Source organism: Rousettus aegyptiacus, unplaced genomic scaffold (genome assembly GCF_014176215.1).
Source record: "Rousettus aegyptiacus isolate mRouAeg1 unplaced genomic scaffold, mRouAeg1.p scaffold_m13_p_8, whole genome shotgun sequence".
Classification (NCBI taxonomy): domain Eukaryota; kingdom Metazoa; phylum Chordata; class Mammalia; order Chiroptera; family Pteropodidae; genus Rousettus; species Rousettus aegyptiacus.
The window spans coordinates 58,585,564-58,606,499 of NW_023416311.1; the positions used below are offsets into that span (position 1 = coordinate 58,585,564).

General features: G+C 36.0%; 1 protein-coding gene across 3 annotated transcripts in view; it reads right to left on the reverse strand.

The window, feature by feature from the left end:
- Window positions 1-20,936, reverse strand: part of ADGRV1 (adhesion G protein-coupled receptor V1) — a 473,598-nt gene that overhangs the window by 244,889 nt on the left and 207,773 nt on the right. For all 3 annotated transcript variants that reach the window (XM_036225348.1, XM_036225347.1, XM_036225349.1), the window contains 4 exons: window positions 19,714-19,963; window positions 19,042-19,181; window positions 17,380-17,540; window positions 10,587-10,687 (listed from right to left, as the gene is read on the reverse strand). In XM_036225348.1, the coding sequence (XP_036081241.1) occupies window positions 10,587-10,687; window positions 17,380-17,540; window positions 19,042-19,181; window positions 19,714-19,963 (652 nt within the window). The remainder of the gene's footprint in view (window positions 1-10,586; window positions 10,688-17,379; window positions 17,541-19,041; window positions 19,182-19,713; window positions 19,964-20,936) is intronic.

The window sequence follows — 20,936 nt, forward strand, 5'->3', positions numbered from 1 at the left end:
GAGGCAAATCTCGATCCCCAGACTACACATATAAGCTTCAGAAACCTTCACACTTGCTATCCAATTCACTTGTAAAGCACTGACCCAAGCTCAGGGAGCTGGTTGCGAGAAGTAAGCCTCTCCCCTCCTCTTCCATCTCACCTCTTCCCACCCAACCACCATCCTTGAGCTCTTGTCTGTTTCTGTGGCCCTTTGGAGAAGGACAGCCAGGTAACAGAGGCTGAGGGAACAGCAAAGGTTCTTTTGAAATTCTCAATCAGAAGTCAGAATGGGTTTTAACATGAAGGAAAATTACACAGTACAATTAGGACCCAAATAACCAGATTAGGCAAAAAATGGGCTTTTATGGCCGGCTTGAATTCTTAACTTCTCTTTGTAACTATTTTTCTGGAAAAACAAATTCTGAACCGAACATATTTAAATTATAAAACAAGATTTATAATTTGTTTATAAGTTGCAGACCACTATAACATTACAATTTTTAATATGAATAATATATTTTTTAATTCTGATTTTTCTTTAAGGAGTTGAGGATAGAGGAAGAATAGAATAGCGTGTTTTCATGAGAAAATGATGACAGGTTAGTTTTAAATTGCTGAAGAATGTTCTTTAGGAGCCTACAATTTCCTTTCACCTCCTTGTTTTTCTCATTATTTTAACCAGTCTATATTAAAAATCTAGTATGTGCCAAAAAGCTTTAATGGATGCTGGAAAACATAGCAATAAACAAGATTCCTGATCTTACGGAGTTTACATTCTAAGAGATGAGAAGTAAAGACTGAGGAAAGGGAAAAAATAATATACGAACAAGAGAATTCAGACATCAATTATGTTATGAAGTAAACATAACAGTGATGTGATATTATAGGATGGAGGTGCTATTCATAGTGGCCATTCTGAGGTGAGAAAGTGAGCTGAGTGTGAATGAAGGATGGATGGATGAATACATGAATGAGCAAAACATTGTGCAAAACTTCCCAGGCTTAGGGATTAACTAGAACTCAGGACCCAGGACAAGAAGGAGGTGGGTTGGTTTAAGGAACTGAAAAGTGTCCACTGTGGCTGGTGCTGGGTGAATGGGTGGAGAGGGCAGGCAGTGAGATGAGAGAAGGCAGGGATGATCCTCCAGGTTTGTTGGATGGAGCTTGGAAGTTCCTCTTTTATCTACAACAGGAAGTCACTGAAGGGTTTTAGGTGGAAGAATGACTTGATTTAGTCTGTAAAAGGTCTGTTCTGACTACTGAGATGAAAACAGATTCTAAAGAAAGAGGCCAGAGTAAAACCATGCAGACTTGTTTGGAGGCTAGTATAGAAGGCAGCTGGATGGCTTAAACAAGCGTAAGAACAGTAAAGATTGAGAGAATGGGACCCAACTGGGATATATTCCAGAAGAAGAGAGATAAAATGCATTTAATTCCCCAAAATGGTTAACTCTATCCATATTTTTAAAAAGAAATCTATACTAAAGAGTTTTAAAATATGCAAAAACTGAGAGTATGAACTCAGAGGCTGATCAATTTTGCTTTGATTTCTGTATTCCAGAAGAGGTGAAGGCATTAATTGAGATAGGGTGGGGCTTAGAGAGGAGATCTAGGGTTGCTATGGAATTTCAGTTTCCGCATCAAATCCCATAAGCTGATTTGCACATGCCGTCTTCTGCAGATAAAATCTGACCACAAAATACAATTGGTTGTTGATATGTGACATGTAAATATTTCAATTGGGCAATAACATTCACCCCTATAAGCAAAACAGAGTGCCTGAAACCATGTTCCTCCCCATCCCTGGCAGAACACAGAGTATATGTTCCTGGAAGCTGACATCCAGATGAGGCTCTGCCAGAAAGGTGGTTCTAGACTGCACACAACTAACAAGCTATAAGAGAGGCTGCTCTAACTGTGTTATTTTGGCCCTCATATGCCTGTGGATTAGTATCTGAGTCTCTTTGCTCAGGAACTTAAAGCTCAGCTAGGCAGATAGGCAACTAAATATTTTGTTGGTAGAGCAAGCATCTGAAACTCAAGGACACAACTTCTTAGGACTTACATACTGAAATGTAAAAACCAATTCTGTAAGGGCCATTCATTACAAAGATTCACAAAAGGAAGCATGATGTCAGAGAGCTGAAAAGAAGTTGGCAGAGAGGCCTGATAACATGATTAGTACAGTAGTAAAATTTAACTATACCTCAATAAAGCTAGAAAAAATAAAGTTGATTGTGGGGATTGGTACAAAACTCTGTGTATATCCTAAAAGACACTGAATTATACACTTTATATGCATGAAAAGTATGTTGTGTGAATTACATCTCAACCAAGTTGTTTAAAAAAATGTCTGCAAGAGACCATGCTGTTTGCTCCATGAAGGCGGAAGAACAGAAACTCAGGCTTGGTTCTCCAGAAAGTTTTAGGAGAGCATTTGTCTCAGAACAGAACCCAAAGGGCCCCTGCGATGCATGTGGCAGCAAGAATGACCCTTGCCTCCTCCTTTGTCTCATTTCCCAGGCCTGTGCTTAGAGATTTTTGAACATGATCTATTACTTGCTTAATAAACTTGCAAGGCAGGATTTCTTATTATTTTTCCAATGATTTTTCCGATGCGGCTTAGGGATATTAGCACATTTGTCCTTCTAATTCCAAAACTGGGACTCTTTCCCCTTACAGTCCACATTTGTTATGTAAAGTTCTTTAGAACTATCATTAAACATGCAAAAAACAATGTTTCTCAGATGCTGATTTTCCCTAGTTAGAAACATCAAAAGAAGTCTTTAAAAAGTCAAGGATAGTTTATGTTTCTGAGGCTGTAATAAAAGATTCCAAACTGGTATTTTCTGGTAAAGTCTGGATTTGCCTCACAAATTTTCCTAGTAACAAAGCCATGTTGCAAACATGATAATGTCACTGCAGCCTCATTCAGAATATTACTCACTCTTTCTGTTGCTTTGCTACTTCAGCACTTGGGAAAGTTTGAATTTCCCAGTAGTGTGACCATGATACTATTTTTGTATCTTCAGAGTCCACTTATTTTCAGCTTAGTAAGAACAGTCTATGGTTGAGCTAAATTTTGAATGCCTGGTTAAAAAAAAAAAATAATAAGGAGCTAGATTTTATTACTAAAAGATTTTAAGAATAAAACATTTGCTATGTAAAGAATATGTATACTTGAGAAAGCAAAAATAAAATACATTATTTCTTCTGAAATTTAATATTCACATTTCACTCCATTTTGAATACCATTATTGCCTTTATTCCTCAAAGCACATACTTGTAAATAGCATAATGCTGATATTCTTAGTTGCAAAGGGGATAAAATTATTTGATAAGCACTAGTTATGAATTTATTTCATGATTGATTACAAGTTCATATGAAATTCAAAAATAACAATAATGTCAAAAATGTAAAGTCATCAGAGAAACTCAGATTCACGAAATGGGGGGAAAAGCTCAAACTAGAGCTCTAATTTTCTATATGCAACATGATCAAGTTAGACGCACTAGCAGAGTGTCACTTGCCTCAGGCACAAAAATTTTCAAAGCAATCAAAAAATATAAATAAATAAATGGACCAAGGAGAAATTCACCAATTCCTATTCATCAAACATCTGTAGAAGGTTCTCTTTCGAGAACAGAAAAATACCAATGGATGGTGGTGTGGTGAGAGATGAGGAGACCTGACCTTCTGGGCAGTGGTAGCTGGTAGCTCCAGGGTCCAGCTTCCCTTCAGCAAGCTTTTTTGACCAGCAGCCCCAGAGTTCTGCCCTCTCCCCACACTCCCTCTTCCCCCTTCTCAGGGGTGGCATGAAACAGCCCTTCCATTTCCTCCCTACCCATTTATTCCTTAACCTTTGACGTCTAAGTTTCATCATCTCTCTCCAAGGTTTCCAGAGTCCCTGTTCTTGCCAAATAGGACGACGAATCTCTTCACTGACGCTAAATCCTTCCATTTGAAAGCCTTGGTCTCAGAAACTTTAACCATGTTTTAATTATTTGCTTCTAATGATTCTTCTCATTCCACACAGCACAGTGTTTTAAACACAGGTTTTGGAGCCAGCCAGACTTGGGTTTGAATCCTTCTTCTGGCTGCCACATTCTTTCTGTGAAGGTTAGTGCAGGTAACTGGACTTAGTCCCATTTTTTTTTTCCGTCTGTAAAATAGGAATGGTAATGGTATCTACCTCATGTAGTTGTTAAAAGGAGTAAATAAGGCAATACACATAAATCACTTAGTTTAGTGACACAAAGCAAGACCCTAATGATCTCAGCTTTGAGTATTCTATAATCACAGGTTCTCTAGACAACCTGTCTCAAAGAACCTTTTTTACAGTGTCAAGACCTTTACGATTGTGTAGCTGACATCTAAATCACGAGTCGAAATGTGCTATAGAAACTTTAAACCCCTGAAGACCAAAATTCATGTCTCCCTCTCCATCTATTTAAATTTCGGCCTTTTCTATTTAAGTCAAATGAAACCACAGGTTTCAAAGTCACCTTAAAATTGTCCACCTCCTTTGGTGACAGAGGAAATCTCATTAGTTCCTGATTTATGTACCACTATGGCACTGCAGTTAAAGACAAGAATCAGGACCTGGTTGCTCGCCTTTAAAACCAGTTCTGTCACTTACCACTATGTGACCTAGGGCAAGTACACTCTTTGCGCTTTGATTTCCTCACCTGTAAAATAGAAATAATAGTAACACCTACCTCATATAATGCTTAGTAACTATTAATGGTTGTTAAATAAAATGTTATTTGTAATGTGGTCTTTTAAAGAGAGAAGTGCAACTGCAAAACTTTCATAAAATAAAACAAGGTGTTTTTATCAGGTGCTTACTCCTTCATTTGAATTCCCATTGCCACTCCCACTGTCCAAGGTCACAACTCACCATAACCAGGTAATAAAAGCTGCCCACCTGCCTCTCTAAACTGATCTTGCTAATTTCAGCCTCTCATCTACTTTAACCCATTTTTCGTTTAATCCCTCATTGCCAGATTAATCCTTAAAAACACTCCTTTCATGTCATGCCTTTTTGGGCTCACGCCATCGCCATCGGTGACGCCCCAAGGTTCTCAGACAATATGCAACAGCCTCACCTGCAGTTGGCTGATCTATTTCTCGATGCGCATGTGCGGGCCTTACCTAAGTGGAACTCCCCAGGTCCACTATGCTCGCCTTGCTTTTATTCTTGCTCTTGACCCTGTCCAGAATGTGCCACATTCTAAGTTTTCAAATCTTACACACCCTCCGACAACCAGTTCAGAGTAGTTTCTTGGAGCCTTTACAAGCTAGAGCCCCCATCCGCGGCCTCACAGCGCTATGCCGTGTGCTGCAGAAACAGAGAGCTTCTGGTAACAGAACAGTTGATTCTTACCCCCACAGTTTAGACTGTAATTTACACACTTCATCCATGCAGATCTCAAAATTGTGCATATGGTAGATGAGGTGGGAAGTAGCTGAGTTCATAGATGAGTGCTGGCCCTCACCTGGGGTAAATAGGGTTCCCTTAGTGTTTTTTGTTGTTGTTGTTGTTTTAATTTCACTACTGGATGACTAAAGGGGGCATTCATAGTGATGGATGTGGAGCTATTTGGCCACATTGATGAGCATACCCAAATTAAGAGTCGAACAATTTAATAAGTTCAACTTAAATGTATATTCATATGTGTGCAGAATGCTCTTTATTCATGTTTATTCACCAAATTAATCTGTACATAAAAAAAGGTACAATTAAATACCTCAGAATTTTGTATGTGAAAAATAAATAAAAGCCTTACATACTTAATACCATTAAAGTGGGGGCACTCACAACTCTGTATAAGAAAGAAAAAATTAGGGGTTTGGGGCCTAGTTATACTCTTTCTAGTGGTCTATGTCCAAAACAACACAGAAGTTCTGCAGAGTGTGAAATGCTGTAAGACCAAAATAAAAGCCTGGAGTCTATTCTGGGTTGTACATTAATTCACTTGTCTAAGGCTCTTTCCTTTTCTTATTAACCCAGAGTCAGGGGTGGGGGGACAGGGGGCCAGAAGGAAGCCATCTCAAAGGCAGTGACACTTTAAACGAAAGTAAAAATTTAATCGATGTAATTTCTTAAGTCTTTGTAGTAAGGAAAACAGATTGACAGTGTGGGTTTAGTAATAACAACAGCAGGCAGTGACAGCAGAGATGTGCTTGCGTCACAATGCAGTGAACCCGCTCTCTGAACAAGCAGTGTGGGGAAACCCACCCCAGATGTACTGATTCTGTATCTGAATCTCAACAAGAGGCCTACATCAAAGTTTAGGAAACACTTTCCTAATCTACTTACATCTGCACTAACACATAATCATAAAAGTTCTACTGAATAAATGACCCTTTGTGCTGTTCAATCTCCTAATCCTCAAAGCAAGATCCAATTTTGAGCCCTGTACTTAAACTCTTAATTGCTTTTAAAGTAACAAAAGCAGAAATAATAAAGGATACTCTGGTTAAAAAGTGATTAACAAAAACTTCCAACTAATGACAAGTTCTGATTAATTAACATTTTACAATTTTGGTCTTACTCTGCTTCAATCCATGAGAACACGCTTATTAGATACATTTTTCTGACCCTTCACACACCCTGACTGTCTTGAGTTGGCAGTCTCAACAAAAAAGTGCAAGCTGCAGGGAGAGAAACCAGGCCTCGCAGCAGCCAGGAGGAGCCAGTATTTGGGAGGTCACACGTGCTTTCTGGCTTCAATCACATGCTGTCAATGATTCTCAAAGTCTCCAAGATGCCAGACAGTCACAGCTAGAATGATATAATCTGCATTTTAAAGCAGAGGTTATTGGCAGGAGTATCTGAGCAGAATCCCACCTGGGAAACAAGACGACATTGCAAAATGAAATCCCAAAATACTGCAGAATATGGAAACTGGACAATATACCAACAGCCCAAATTTTGCTAAATTCTAGAAAACAGCTCTCTGAATTTTAAGGCAATTCCCTGTCCTTTCTTGAAGAGAAAGTCTGTGTAGATAAAACTCCTGCACATCCCGTGGCTACTAAAACTGTATGTTTAATTATTAGAGATTCTCAGATCTTCTCAGTGTCATCTGAATTTGGATAATTTATAGACTGACTGTTAAATTTAATCATTTTACATATACTTTTTTCCTATTCAAATTTACTTTTCAGTTTCAGAAAATGTGCTTAAGTCACACAAAGAACAGTGAAAACAAAACAAAACAAATATTTCCCTCTGGTTTAGTTTATTAATCAAAGTAAATACGGTTCTACCTTAGCATGTTTTCTATGAGGAAACTTGTTCTTTTTTTAGAGTTGGAGAATTGCTTTTCCTGACAGAACCCCTAGAACTGAGAACCCTGAACTGCAAACTTGTCCTTTGTCCTAGTTGTTTACCAGTCTTATCAGGCACACATGGATTGGCAATGTGATTCTAAGATAAAAATTCCAAAGATATAATTAGATATTTTTCCGAGAAACATCACCCAATGCCATAAAATTTTGTTTGCTGTTTTTCACTTCATATTTGAAGTGAATGGCCTCACAATTTCTTGCTTTTTAAGCATTTTCTTTCAGATAAATGAAAAACGTTAACAGCGCTAAAGGACTATATACTTCTAAAATAAATAATACTGAAAATATATATTTAATATCAAACTTCTGTGACACTTCAATAAATCCACTATTCTATAAAAACACATTACTTACAGATTGTAATAGCATAAATGTAATGAGAATAATTTTATGCACCTGAATTTAACTATAAATGATGATCATAGATCTATCCCAAGCCAGTGACGTACAGGTTTCTTATTGTGCCTTACCAATTCATTAGTTCAATTTTAAACAAAGGGGATAAAAAGAGAAAGGTAGGAACTCTCAGATGTGTAGTCTCTGCAGAAGAATATTTTCTAGCCCAGTGAAAGTACTGTGAAAACATCTTAAATTTTCTACTAAGTTCATCTTTGCTAGAGCCTGAAACCAGTTTTGCAAAAAGAAAATCTTCTACTGCCACCTGCTGGTAGTTTATGATCAGTGATTCTCAAAGATGCTGGAATAACCAGAGTAAAGTGGAATTTTTGACTTTTAAAGCAGGAATAATTTTTGGATTCTTATTTACCTTCCTCCACTTGTAGAGATATGTATAATAAGTTTTGTGATAAATTACAACATATATAACATATACACATCTCTAGAAACAGAGAAATAGAGCCAGAGGAACATATTTTCCCGACTTCTGACTGCCTCTGCCTTGCTACTGTTTCAAAAGGAAGTCAGAACTATTCCATTTTCATTCTTCCCTTTCCCACAAAAGCCATTCAATTTAGTCCTAGGTCAGCAATAAAGGTTTGAACCGAATGGTCTTGGCAGATCTGCCTGCAGAGTATTCACAACTCAAACACCCTAAGGTCAGCTAGAGAAGTTTCACTCTCTTGGCCGAAGAACCACAAACCAAACCTGTATTTTTGAAGACGTCTCCAGAGGAAACTTAAAATCTAAGGATGTCAACATAACATCGATAAATGATCCCAAATGAGAGATTCGCAACTGGAACTGGAATACCCCTTTTGGCAAGATTCTATAACTGGAGATATAAACACAATTTTAAAATTCAGAAAGGGTGGGCCCAAGTTCCAGTAGTCAGCTTCATTTCGTTTTTGGTGAGTCTAAGAATTCTAAAAGATTTTAAGCGAGGTGATTATTCTCTTTAATTTGGAGGGTATTTTAAAAATCAAAGTAGATAGGTAAACCGTTTTGAGGAAATAGTAGTTTCTAGCAACAATAATACATCAATTCCCCCTGCCAAAAATAAACCATGGGGATTATTTTCACTTCACTGCATGTTGCAAGTCATACATACATTAGAGGACTTTTTATGCTACTTGCTTCATCTATTTTAAAAATATACTTAAAAACCTGGGTTTGACTAACCATTTTCTCTAAAATTAAAGTACAATGTGAATCAGAAGGCAACGCCCCAACATATAAATCCTGAGTCTTTCTTTAACATCCCTAGACATGAGCAAATTTGTCTGCTAGGACACTGAAGAGTTGTCTGTAATTCTATGGTTCTATAATTAAGACTTGTACAAATTCAGCTGCCAAAAAATCACCAGAGTGGGTGGTGAAAACAGCCAAGTAAACTCTAATTATGGAAGGCGGGTTTTCTAAGATCTTACATACAAGAAGCAAAGGCAAGATCAGACAGCTAAGATAGTTACCACGGCAATATAAATAGCCTTGTCAAATTCAATGTAAACCCTCCCCCCTTCCTCCACCACCGCCTTTGGTAATAGCTGTTATCTCTCACAGTTCATAGGTACTTTTAAAAAGCAATCTGGAATCCTCTGCTTGGAATCCAGCACTTAATTATTCCCAAAAAATACAGTTATGAAATTTATACATGTCATTTTCACTCCTAGCACAAGATAAGGCAATGGAAGTCCAATGCTCCAAACAATTTTCCATTTTATCTTTCGGCTCCTCTACTAGCATTATTTTTCAAAGTTCTGTTTGGAGTTTAATAAAATGCCACTTCCATTCTAAAAGGCAATGTGCAAATCATAAGTGTGTATAGCACAATAAATTTACCTTAATTGAACACATGCATGTAACCAACACCCAATCACTCCGAAAGTGCCCCCTCCACCCAGAAAAGAGGTAATTTTATTTTATACAGTAATATTATACAGTTCTCGCAATAAGAACATTGTATAGTATATTCTTCCTGTCTGGATCTATAATTACAGCCTTAAAGTAGAAGTGATTATGTATTTTCCCTTTTGTTTTTACAAACATTTATGCCCATTATTCCTCTTATCAACAAACTGTGTGAACTTCATTCTAGTACAAGATCAGATATCACCTCCTCTAGGAAGACTTTCTTGACCTTCGTGGAAAAATGAATTAAGTTCTCATCTATATTCACAGCGCAGTTTGCAAATAGTCAGTCTTTACACTTATCACAGTGAATTACAGTTATTCGTATGGACATCTACTACTGTTCTTGACTGTGAGGACCTCATGGACAGAAAAGGCATTTAATCCTTTCATCTGCAGTCTGTGCTTTAAACTGCACGCTTTAAGCTGCATGCCAATGAATGACTCAATGTTTTTCACACTATTTCTTCTGCCATTGACACTGGAACAATTTTTCAAAGAAGAATGTTCTACCAAACTGTATTCTAACAGTAAATGAAGCAAAATATATTATCTAGATGTTTTATCCTAATGCCCTCCATATGAGAATATTTTATTTAAAAAATTAAATAAAATGTGCTAATTTAAATACATATACACATTAATATTATATTTAGCATCCATAAGTTGACTATATAATGCTTTGTGATAAGCAGCAGCTATTTTCTTGTAAGCAATGATATTAAAGTATTTCTCTGTAGAAAGTTCACCAAAATATACTTTTTAGGCCTGATAACTCTCATTTCCTTTTACCACTCTCCTTTCCCCATCTTCCTCCATACAAAACTAAACAAGTCTATTTCAACTCATTCAAATTTAAATATTACTTACACATTCAGTTCAAGGATCATAGAAGAAACATGAACATTTCATGAAAGTCAGAAATCCCAGGGCTCTCCTACCTGTGTACCTAAGCTGGCTGCCATCATGTGAGTCAGAAGTTTAGCTGCAAACATGGAATACCTGGCACAGAAGATATGGGAAAGAACAGCCAGGCAGAGACCTGTAAGAACACAAAAGTCCTCATGTGGTTTTACCATCCATGAACAAACAGCAGCATCGTGAAAACCTTTGATACAGTTAAGCACATAAGGCCTGCAGCCTGCCTATGCTGCATAGCACGGTATCACTGGGAATGATTACACTGCAATTTTAATTTACTCCATTTTGCATGACATATAAAATCTTTACACTTATCACTCAAGCCCAAAGGGTAACTGCAATTTTCAAATAAATACATATTCATTTCTCTACTTAAAAAGTCACAAATTAAGCATATTACTACTGCCATTAATTTCATTAATAATTTCATTCAGTGTTCTATGTTTCCATTAGACTAGTTTTACTGTTTAAGAAAAGAACCATATTCCAATCTATTTTTTTAAGACAAGGCGGCTTGGCTAAACAGATATATTTAGGGAGATGAATAGGATTTTTCAGGCATAAAATTGTGAATGGTACTACCAAAACTCAGGTTCAGTAATTACTCCCTTTTACCAACTAAGAATAGTTCTGTAATTACAACAGGGGTGGTATGAATTTTAAAAGCAACCTTATGCTACTGGGTGCTAAAACCAGGAACAAAATATGTTCTTTCCCACCGAGATAACTTTTAACTTAAACATTTACATTTCTAAGTGGGGTGAGGAAAATTCTTCTTATTTCCTTTAAATCTAATTGAATTTATCTATTTATACTACATCAAGGTGATGATTAAACCTCAGCCCACATGGAGTCTACTTTTTTGCACAGAAATGTCTCTCATAACTCCTTTCAGGAAAAGCATTCAATATATTTAGGTTTTAACAGAGGGGGGAAAAAGCATCTATATAGGAAGTAAAACTCTGTATTAGTTAAGGCTTTTGACCTAGAAATTTGGCAAGATATCTGGAGTAATCATTTTTAGGAAGGCTGCCACGGGATGTTCTGGGTCAGGTGTGCAGATCCTGGGGCTGCCTCCAAAATCCACCCACACAGGTACACAGGGTGTCCAGAAACTAGAGTCATGCCTGATTTTGCACCTTTACTTAGGTGATTTACAAAATTGAAGCTGATGCTCTGAACCCACTCATGTAACACTGAATTTCCTATGATGATCAAAGCTAGCTTACCCTCAAGGTTTAAGTGATGTGTGTGTGTGTGTGTGTGTGTGTGTGTGTGTGTGTGTGTGTGTAATACACTGACTTAAAAGCAGGGCCTTGCAAGTTTTTTTCTTCATTATAGGCTACATTGTCACAAGTATCTGCTCTGCTGTAAGTTTATTATGGTGGAAGGTAACAACGTCAGGCCAGGGGATTTAGTGCTGGACAGACGAGAAATTATGAGTCAACTGTTTCAGTCACAGCCTTTTCCTTTAACTTGGTAATATTCCAACATACTCCCATTTCATATATAAATTTTTAGTACAGTTAAACTTGACCAGCTCAGGAATATTTAATTACATATATTAAGCATCAGTTAAAATGCTAGTGTGACACCTGGTGGCAGTCCAGGATTCAAAGGAAAGTGGTCTAGAGTCTATAGCCTATAATAGCCATTTAAAATTTAAATTCTATTTTAAATTTCTGTTTATCATCCCTATTGGTTTATATATTGAATAGGTTTAAAGAAATAAATACTTCAGTTATCAAGTTTCTAAAGCCTGGTACTTAAAGAAGTAAATTTAAAGAAATGAATACTTGAGTTTCCAAGTTTTTAAAGCACTACATGCTAAGTATTTATCTTTTATTTTCTTTCTCTGATATTGAATAGCTGTATTTAGCATACATGATTTAAATTTAAAAGTCAGGTTTTTAAATTGTAACAATGTTTTGGTTTAAATTTCCTTAATATAAATATGCAAACACAGGGTATGAAATATTATTATTATAAATAAATTTTTAAAAAAGGAAGAATTCTATGTATTACCTAAAGGTGCACTCTAAACAGTTTTTTAAAAATTGATTTTATGGCCACTTGAATCATTTTCCTATTTTTTTCTAAAAAAGAGCAAATAGATTGGAATATGATTCATTTCTTAAAGTTCACTAACACAAATGATTTTTCTATATGATTTGAAAGTGAAAGGGAAGATAAATTACCATTAACAAAATGATAGCCATCAATAATCTTTAATTTAGACATGAAAAACTTTAAAGAACAGATTATTTTGTTATTATCAAACTAGACCAAAGAGCCTCTTATCTATATTTGTAATATTTGAATGTCGGCATGTGTATAAACATATGTAATGTTTGCATATGAATATGCATATCCAATAAACATCTCTATTATTTAGCATCCCTTAAGAATGGAATCTACTTTCCAAATTACTTAAGTTTATCCCTCCATGAGCCAAATATTAAACTTTTCTGATGAAAATGTCTTCAAAATATTCATAAATTTTATGTCTGTCTATATCTGTCTTCTCTACGAATAAATCTAAACAAAACCAAATGATCACTGCTTTATTAAATCATTGTTAACTTGTTAGCTTAGTTGTTTTCTATTTCCCCACCTAATGCTGGCTGTAACTGTCACTTTTTCTACTTTCTGTTTCTCATCCCTATTGATTCCCCTGTTCCTGCAACTCTTCCCTCAGCATGATGTCTCCTGGTTACTGCTACTAAAAGTTATCCAGGTTGAACAAAAGTCAGTATGAAATCCCTGAGAGTACACAGGTTCTGTGCAGTAGGGGAAGGGATTTATTCCAGAATGATGAAGTTGCCAGACCTGCTTCTAGATGATCAGTGTGTGAAACCTGTGAGGTTCAACAAAGTAACCACTTGAAATTTACATTCTATTTTAAATTTAAACTAAATTAACTTTAAACAGAATTAAAAACTCAGTTTTTCACTCATCCCAGCCACATTTCACAGGCTCAATAACCAGATGTGGCTGGTGGCACCATACTGGACAGCACAGAACACTACCATCACCATAGAAAAATCACTGAGAGTCAGACAAGAAAGCAAGAGAGATTGTTATAGTTTAGAAGAATTTTTATTAAAAATGGCTAAAATGAGATGGTTTAGGACTTGAAGGTGTGAACTTAACTTATATAGCCACAGTGTATGTTTATATTGGAGGATGTCAGATCGACACTGTGTATTCATTTATTTATTAATTTAATAGCTATTGAAAATCTACTCTCTATCAGGGCTGTGTTGGACAATGGAGACACAATACTCAAAAAGCTAATTATTTGCTGCTCTCCCACTGCTCATCTCTATATTTCTATCTGTATCTCCTCCCAGACAGAGGCTGGTTTATGGAAGGTCACAGGACAAAATTCTGGACAGAGAACTATGCAGGAAAATATTCTGGAAGATTTTCAGGAAAGTTTTCACTGTTCTTAAAACAGGAAGCAAATAAGTGCTTAGAGCTGCTGCAGCCAGCTCAAGGTGACATAGGGGCAAGGCTAAGAAAACAAATTCTTTGAGGAGAGCAAAACAGAAAAATGAGAAGAGGCTGGGCTCCTGATGATGCCATTGAGGTGCTGAATTAATCGGCCCCGGCACTAAATCTGCTTATTTAAGATATTTGAGTTGTCATACATTACTCATAGCCCACTTCATCCTATATTATATACCTATATGTACAAGAGAAATCCAACATTTTTTATGCCATATCAGAATTAAAACTAAGCTCTCTGACTTATCACCTACAGTTATCCTTCAAACTGCTTTTTCTTAAGGTTCTTAAACATTCTTTTCCTATTCTTGTGAATAACTCCCCCTGTGACAGTCACAATGAGGCTGTTCTGATATACCCTCCCCATAATTATAATGACTATCTTAGGGCAGTGATTACAGTGAATGTGAACTTGATATTTTTGAAGATTCTGACACAAAATTTTAGAAAATATTTCTTATTTTAAAAAAATTATTTGAAAAGAGTGGCATCTGATAAACTTATAAAGTTTTTCTGAAAAAAAACAATCAAAATCTCAGCTTGTAAAATATAAAAGGTGCAACTGAAATGTTCTTGCAGCTTAATAAACCTTGAACAAAATAATAAGTACGCTTCGAAGGACTTTGAATTGTATTTATTTACTTGCCCTGTAAGTCTTATTATTTAGCAATTTATAGACAATTGGTTCCTATTACTTACTGTAAATTTGACATTGTGTTGGCATTTATATTTATCCCTTAGTAATCTGTGAAGCAAATAAACCATCAGCCATTTAAAAAGAAAAGCATTTGACTACTGTGTTAAAGTACTTCTCCACCATAAGAAAACAAAATTAAAAAAAAAAAAAAAGAAACAAATGTGAGGTTATGTCCATCCCTAATCTCAGCTTAAAAACATTCCAAACATAGGAGACACCTACAAGAGCATCAAACATAACCTAGTTCATGTATTGATAGTAAACTGAAATGGGTTATGGAATGTTCCAGGGCTTGTTAAGATCACAAGGCCATCTGTGAACTGTATTCAGAGCCAAAATCAGGATGATTCCAATCCAACAGTCTATCTTTGACAGTACAACATCAATAGAGTTATGAGACTCGGAGTAAACTTCTTTGACATTATCCTCCAAATAGTAACAGGTACTTCGAACTATGCTTAGGTTCCTTAATAATTATATTATAAAAAACTGTTGCATTATCATCTAAAGTTATTCTAAGTTGTACTTCTCCCAAATCACCTTTGACGTGAGTTCCATAACGTTACACTAATGTGCACGGTTGTGTTTCACTTTTCTTTCTATCTTTTTAGCTTCCTGGGATACCCTTAGTTTAGTTTCTTAGAATTTGATAAGCTGGTTTATAATTTTAAAAGTCAAAGTACATGCCCTGATCTTTCTTTCACCTTTTCAAGCAGGGGATTACTAAAGTTTGTGGCCTGTAAGCCCATTTCACATACTGATTATTTTAGCTGTTCTGCTCTAGTACAGTAACCAGAACTGTGAACTAGAATTGGAATAGACATTATGATGTATCCTGAGGTAAATAAAAGGGCTTAATTTCTGCCTAATTGTATGTTATCACTTTTCATGAAAAGAGCTAGTCAGATTATTTACAAATTCAGAGGGCTATTCAGTGTAGCCTGACCTATATTATAGAATATGTATGTAAGATTCATAAAATTATCTTCTCTAGTTCCTGAGAGCCCATCGGAGATGGACATTCATCCGCACTGAAACAAGTCCAGACTTTATGTCTCTTCTTCTAAAGAACAGGCAATGTATGTTCTAATAAGTCATGAGCAGAGGGAAAAAAAAAAAAAAAACCAACAGAGTTGACCCCTTGAACAGCACATATTTGAACTGCATGGGTCCACTTACATGCAGACTTTTTCAACTGACGATTTGAAAAAACTCGCAGAAGAACTGCAGAGCCTAAACAGACAACACAAGCTTATGGTATTGATAAATACAGTACAGTACTGTAAGTGTATTTTCTCTTCCCCATGATTTTCTTAATAACATTATCTTTTCTCCAGCTTACTTTACTGTAAGAATATGGTATATAATACTTACAAGATACATTGTTTACATTATTAGTCAAAGCTTCCTGTCAACGGCAGGCTATTTTAGTTAAGTTTTTAGACAGTCAAAAGTTATACATAGATTTCTAAGTGTGTGTGGTGGGGTCAATGCCGTTAATCCCCACATTGTTTTGGGTCAAATATAATTTCAAATATGACTCAAAGTAAAATGTTACAAAAGTAGACATTGATATTTAGGTGTTGATTCTAGAATACATGAACAAATCTATGTAGCCTTTGCTAGAGTGAGTTGCAAAAGTATATATTTATTAACAATTCTTTTAAGAAATACTGTACAGTCCTGCTAGTCTTCTATAAAATCAAGATAACAGTCTGTCTTCAGTTTTTAAAACTCTCTGTTTTGATGTTCACTATTTAGAACAAGTGATATATTTTTGTGGATCACAGCAGCACTTGGATTTATGTCTCCATGGAAATATATAAAACAACATCTAGATTTATTTCAGCTTTTTCCTTCTTGTCTTAATTTCACCAGTCTATGAAATTTCTGTAAATATATTAACATTAAAGTCATATTTGATGTCTTCTGGTTTTGGAACTAGAAGAATTTATTAAGCAAGAAATGTCATCCTTATGAAAAATGTTATTAAGAATAAGAAATTATTAAGCCTTCCAACCATATTATCAATACAGCAAATGAAAATAATTCTATAGTTACTCAAACTGAAATTGTAGGTAAAGAGTTTGACAGACATTAATACAATTCGAATTTCTATTCCTGCCAGAAATGAAGCCTAGATGTGGAAAAAGAAGACTATTTTTTAACACAGTGTTTGGGCACATTTAGAGCTCCTAGGTTGTAGAATACAAGTAAACCAAAGAGGTATTTTTTGTGATTTTTCTTTTAATAAAAATAAAACTGCTTTGTATATCTTATTTCACACAATCCTGACAATCTACTTCAGAAGCTGCCCCCTAAAAGACTATGAACTTTGCATATCCTTTCCTATTATCCAGCTTCTATCCCATACTGCGTTTTATATCCCTTATGAGTTAGAACCGTGTCATGTTCTTTCCTATACCCTCAGTATAAAGTCGGCCCACCATAAATATCTGCTGAATAAATTAAGGAAAGCTTATTTTCTCCTAGTGCGGATGAATTATAGCATATTTGCACCTTGCATGTATAAAATGACTATGGGAAAACAGACTTTCATTCTCATAAATATTTAAAATTATTGACTCAAAAATATTGCAACTGACCTGAGATACATATAAATCCAGAAGAGAAAAAAGCTTCATTGTATGCAGACAAGTTGTCGGTCTGGGCGTAGACAGCATACACGGACATGTATGAACAGGCACATTCCACGTAGTCTGAAGTGTCCTCAACCACTTTGCAAAACTGACTGTCAGACAACCAGCTAGGGCAAAAACATAATTGTCACTACTCCTTTTTCATCGATACTTAAGGTGTTGAGATGGCTTTAAAAAAAAATAGCTTACTGAACTCAAGAATACTTAAGCAGACCACAATTTCAAGAAGAAACATGTTGTCCAAGAAATGATACAACAGATCCCACAAGGCACCTTAAGAGTCAGCCTAAGTACTTTCCAAACCTGCAAAAGCACACCGAAGAGGCTGCTCCTCTCAACAGAGAAGTACCGGTCACCACCTAATCTGAAGTAAACAAAGCCAACGTTTTCAACCAAAGGCACTCTTCTCTATCTCTGAAATATTCCAAAAGAATGGCACAGCCAAGATCACGTGTAGTAGTCACCCTTCCCCATTTTTCATAATTCCTTGTATTTTGAGCCATGTAAATCAATACTTATATGCTTTTCTAAAATTCCTCCCTCAGTTTTTCTGGATTTTGGAGCCAGGTATAGTATATAAATGTTTCCCTAGGTTCTTTCAAGTATTCCATTCTATGAGGTCTAACTAATTTAAGACAAAAACGTTGTCATGATTATAGCAAATACAGCGCCACACGTCAAGCCTTCTGAGCATTCCTCAGTGACTACTTGTTGAGTCTCTTCCCTTTTAGTGTCTCTTGATTCCTTTACTTCTCTAAGAACATACAACTTCTTAACCCCAACTGCAGGTTCAAGCTTGAAACATTTATTATTAATTATATATTGAGGATTACAGAGAGTATCTATGTATTAGGTTTAAGATCTGTCATTAGGCATTAGGAATTTCAACTGATAATTATTTTTTCCAAAGAAAGAAAGAGACTAACCAGAATTTTGGTAATTGGAAGTTGGCTGGTTACCCAACTAAGCTGTTAAACCTATTTAGAATTTTAGTTTACATGACTGAAAGTCATAAAATCTGGCGACTGACCTGGACCCTAGACCCTCTGGGACAGCACTTCCTGGCTCTACAGCATTGTCTAAGCTTTGAGTGATAGAACTGCTCAGTAACTTGAGGCCTTAGGCCAAGGAGATTCCGAGAAAGAATCACTCTCATCCTCCCGTTTCTGTGCGTGGCTTTAATCTCCAAATATACTCCAAACCATATGTGGACTGGAATTATAAATCCCTGCTAATTCCTCTAAACATAGAGCATCAGCTCCAGAACCACCAGCCCAAACGGAAGAGGTAAAAAGAATTTCCTTTCCTGCTCATAAATTAACCAATAACCATGGGAAGGTTATCCAATTTGAGCAGAATTCATGCTAAGTCTCATGAAAGTACTAATAATCAAGAAGTAAATATCATGTTAAACATGTATTTAAAATTGTTTGGCTACATTTGCCACCCGCACAAAGCTAGACCACTTCCTATGCTGCTTTGTCTTATTTACTGCAGGGGTTATTCTCCAGTCTAAAGTCCACTGATGTTCAGTAGAAAAAATCAGGCTCAATGGTACTGGAACAGGGAAGGACCAAATTCTTATTTTAAACAATTATTAGTAAGTACCTTGCAGCAGCTTGATTCCAAAGGAGACACAGAGATGTCTTGGGAACAACTCTAGGCTCAGCAGCATAAATCCTGTAGAAAACCTCATTGCTGCCAGTCAGGGGTTGTGAACTATGACCTTTCACACTCAAAGATAATGCCTGAAACAAAAAAGAAAAAACGGAAAACAGAAAATTTAATAATGTTTTCAAATTAATGTCATGACTGAATCTCCCATTCTGACCTTCATTTTTCTAGTCACTTTAGTTACTATTTACTGCCACTATTAATAGGTAGCTTCCTTATGAATGCCAGGCACCTCTTTGGTTTTCCTTTGCAAACATTCTACCTCCACTTCAGTTACTGAGCAGTCTTTAGCTGCCAACACTTACTTGACTATAATTGTCAGACTTCATCACAAGGCAGATACATAATTTAACATATTAGTGAAAGCTATATTTTTTCACTTTCCTTACTTTTACATATAATTTACACAATAAAAATGAAGGAAATATTTTCAACTGTTTTTGAGGTAAAACTTTCTGCAAATAGTTCATAAAGATGGGACGTTTCATAATTAGCTCACCACGTGTAGCACTTCCCACAACTCTGTTCAAGCAAATGCATTCTGAGGAGTGTGGCTGCTACAGAAAAATCAGATTCCAACCATAAATCTTTATAATAATAGATTACCTTATTTTTCAGGGCAGGAAGATTGTTTTCATTTATAAACCATTGCTGGCTGCTATACTCTATAAACTGGACTAATTCACATGTACTCTTCCCAGATATTATTTCTGCATCTGGGACGTCCAATAGCCTCTCTGGAACTCGAATATAATCTCCTTCCTTTCCTTCAAACCTGTGCCCATTGATTTGGTGAGGATACCAGTGAAGAGCCAGAATAGACAAATATGGGCAACTGTCAAGGATGGTTTTGCTTCTACAACAGAAAAGCAGAAGATATGTTAAAATGGCATGCATTTTATACATTTTTGTGTTTGTTCTATAAATCCACTTATATTTGTTCAAATACATTATACTGGGGCTCTGTTCTTTGTGGATAACCATGACACTTCCAACCCAGAAGCAGAACAGAGAATGTGCTTTTTAGTTATTTTATGGTTGTCACGATTTTTTGTAGACCTTTCTGCATCCTCTTGGCTGACCCTCCTTATAACTTAAAACATGGGTTTTTGAAAGCTGTTTCACGGATATCAGATAAAATATATGGCTATAAAATGGACTTTTCTGTGTTAGTCATCTCAGCATTGGTGGACTAGGATGAAGAAAAGGCACACCACTAAAGTGAAACTCTCTGCTTTATCTAAGAATATCATTAACCTTATATATCTGGAGCCATATTTTCATCAAGAGTTTACCTCACCCCTTTCTAAGCCATCAGAACATTGCTAACTTAACCATGTGACTAGTTGGAGAAATAGCCCTGAACAGTGATCTTTATCTATTCAACAATTCTGTTTAGAACACCCACTAGGCCTAAGATTCTGTGTTCGGTGAAATTGCTTCCATACCTTAGTGTGTTATAAAATCAATTGGAAGCTTGTTTAAAAATATAGATTTCTAGATCACACCCCAGACTCACTAAATCAGAATTCCTGCCTAGGGAGGGTGCTGCAGGATCTAGGAATTTGTGTTTTTTAACCAGTCCTCCAGAAAATCTGAAACATCTTGTTGTAGAACCATCATGTGTGCAAACAATGAAGAAATACAAAGATAAAGAAGATCTGAAACTTGCCTGAAAAAATTTAGAAACTATTAAGATAAAAATTATGCATTACATGTTAAAAAGTTATATAGGCCACAACAGATGTAGAGTATGTATTATTATACCATGGATCTAAATTACATCTTGTCAAGAACCCTAACCAGAAAAATGGAGCTAAAAATTTTCC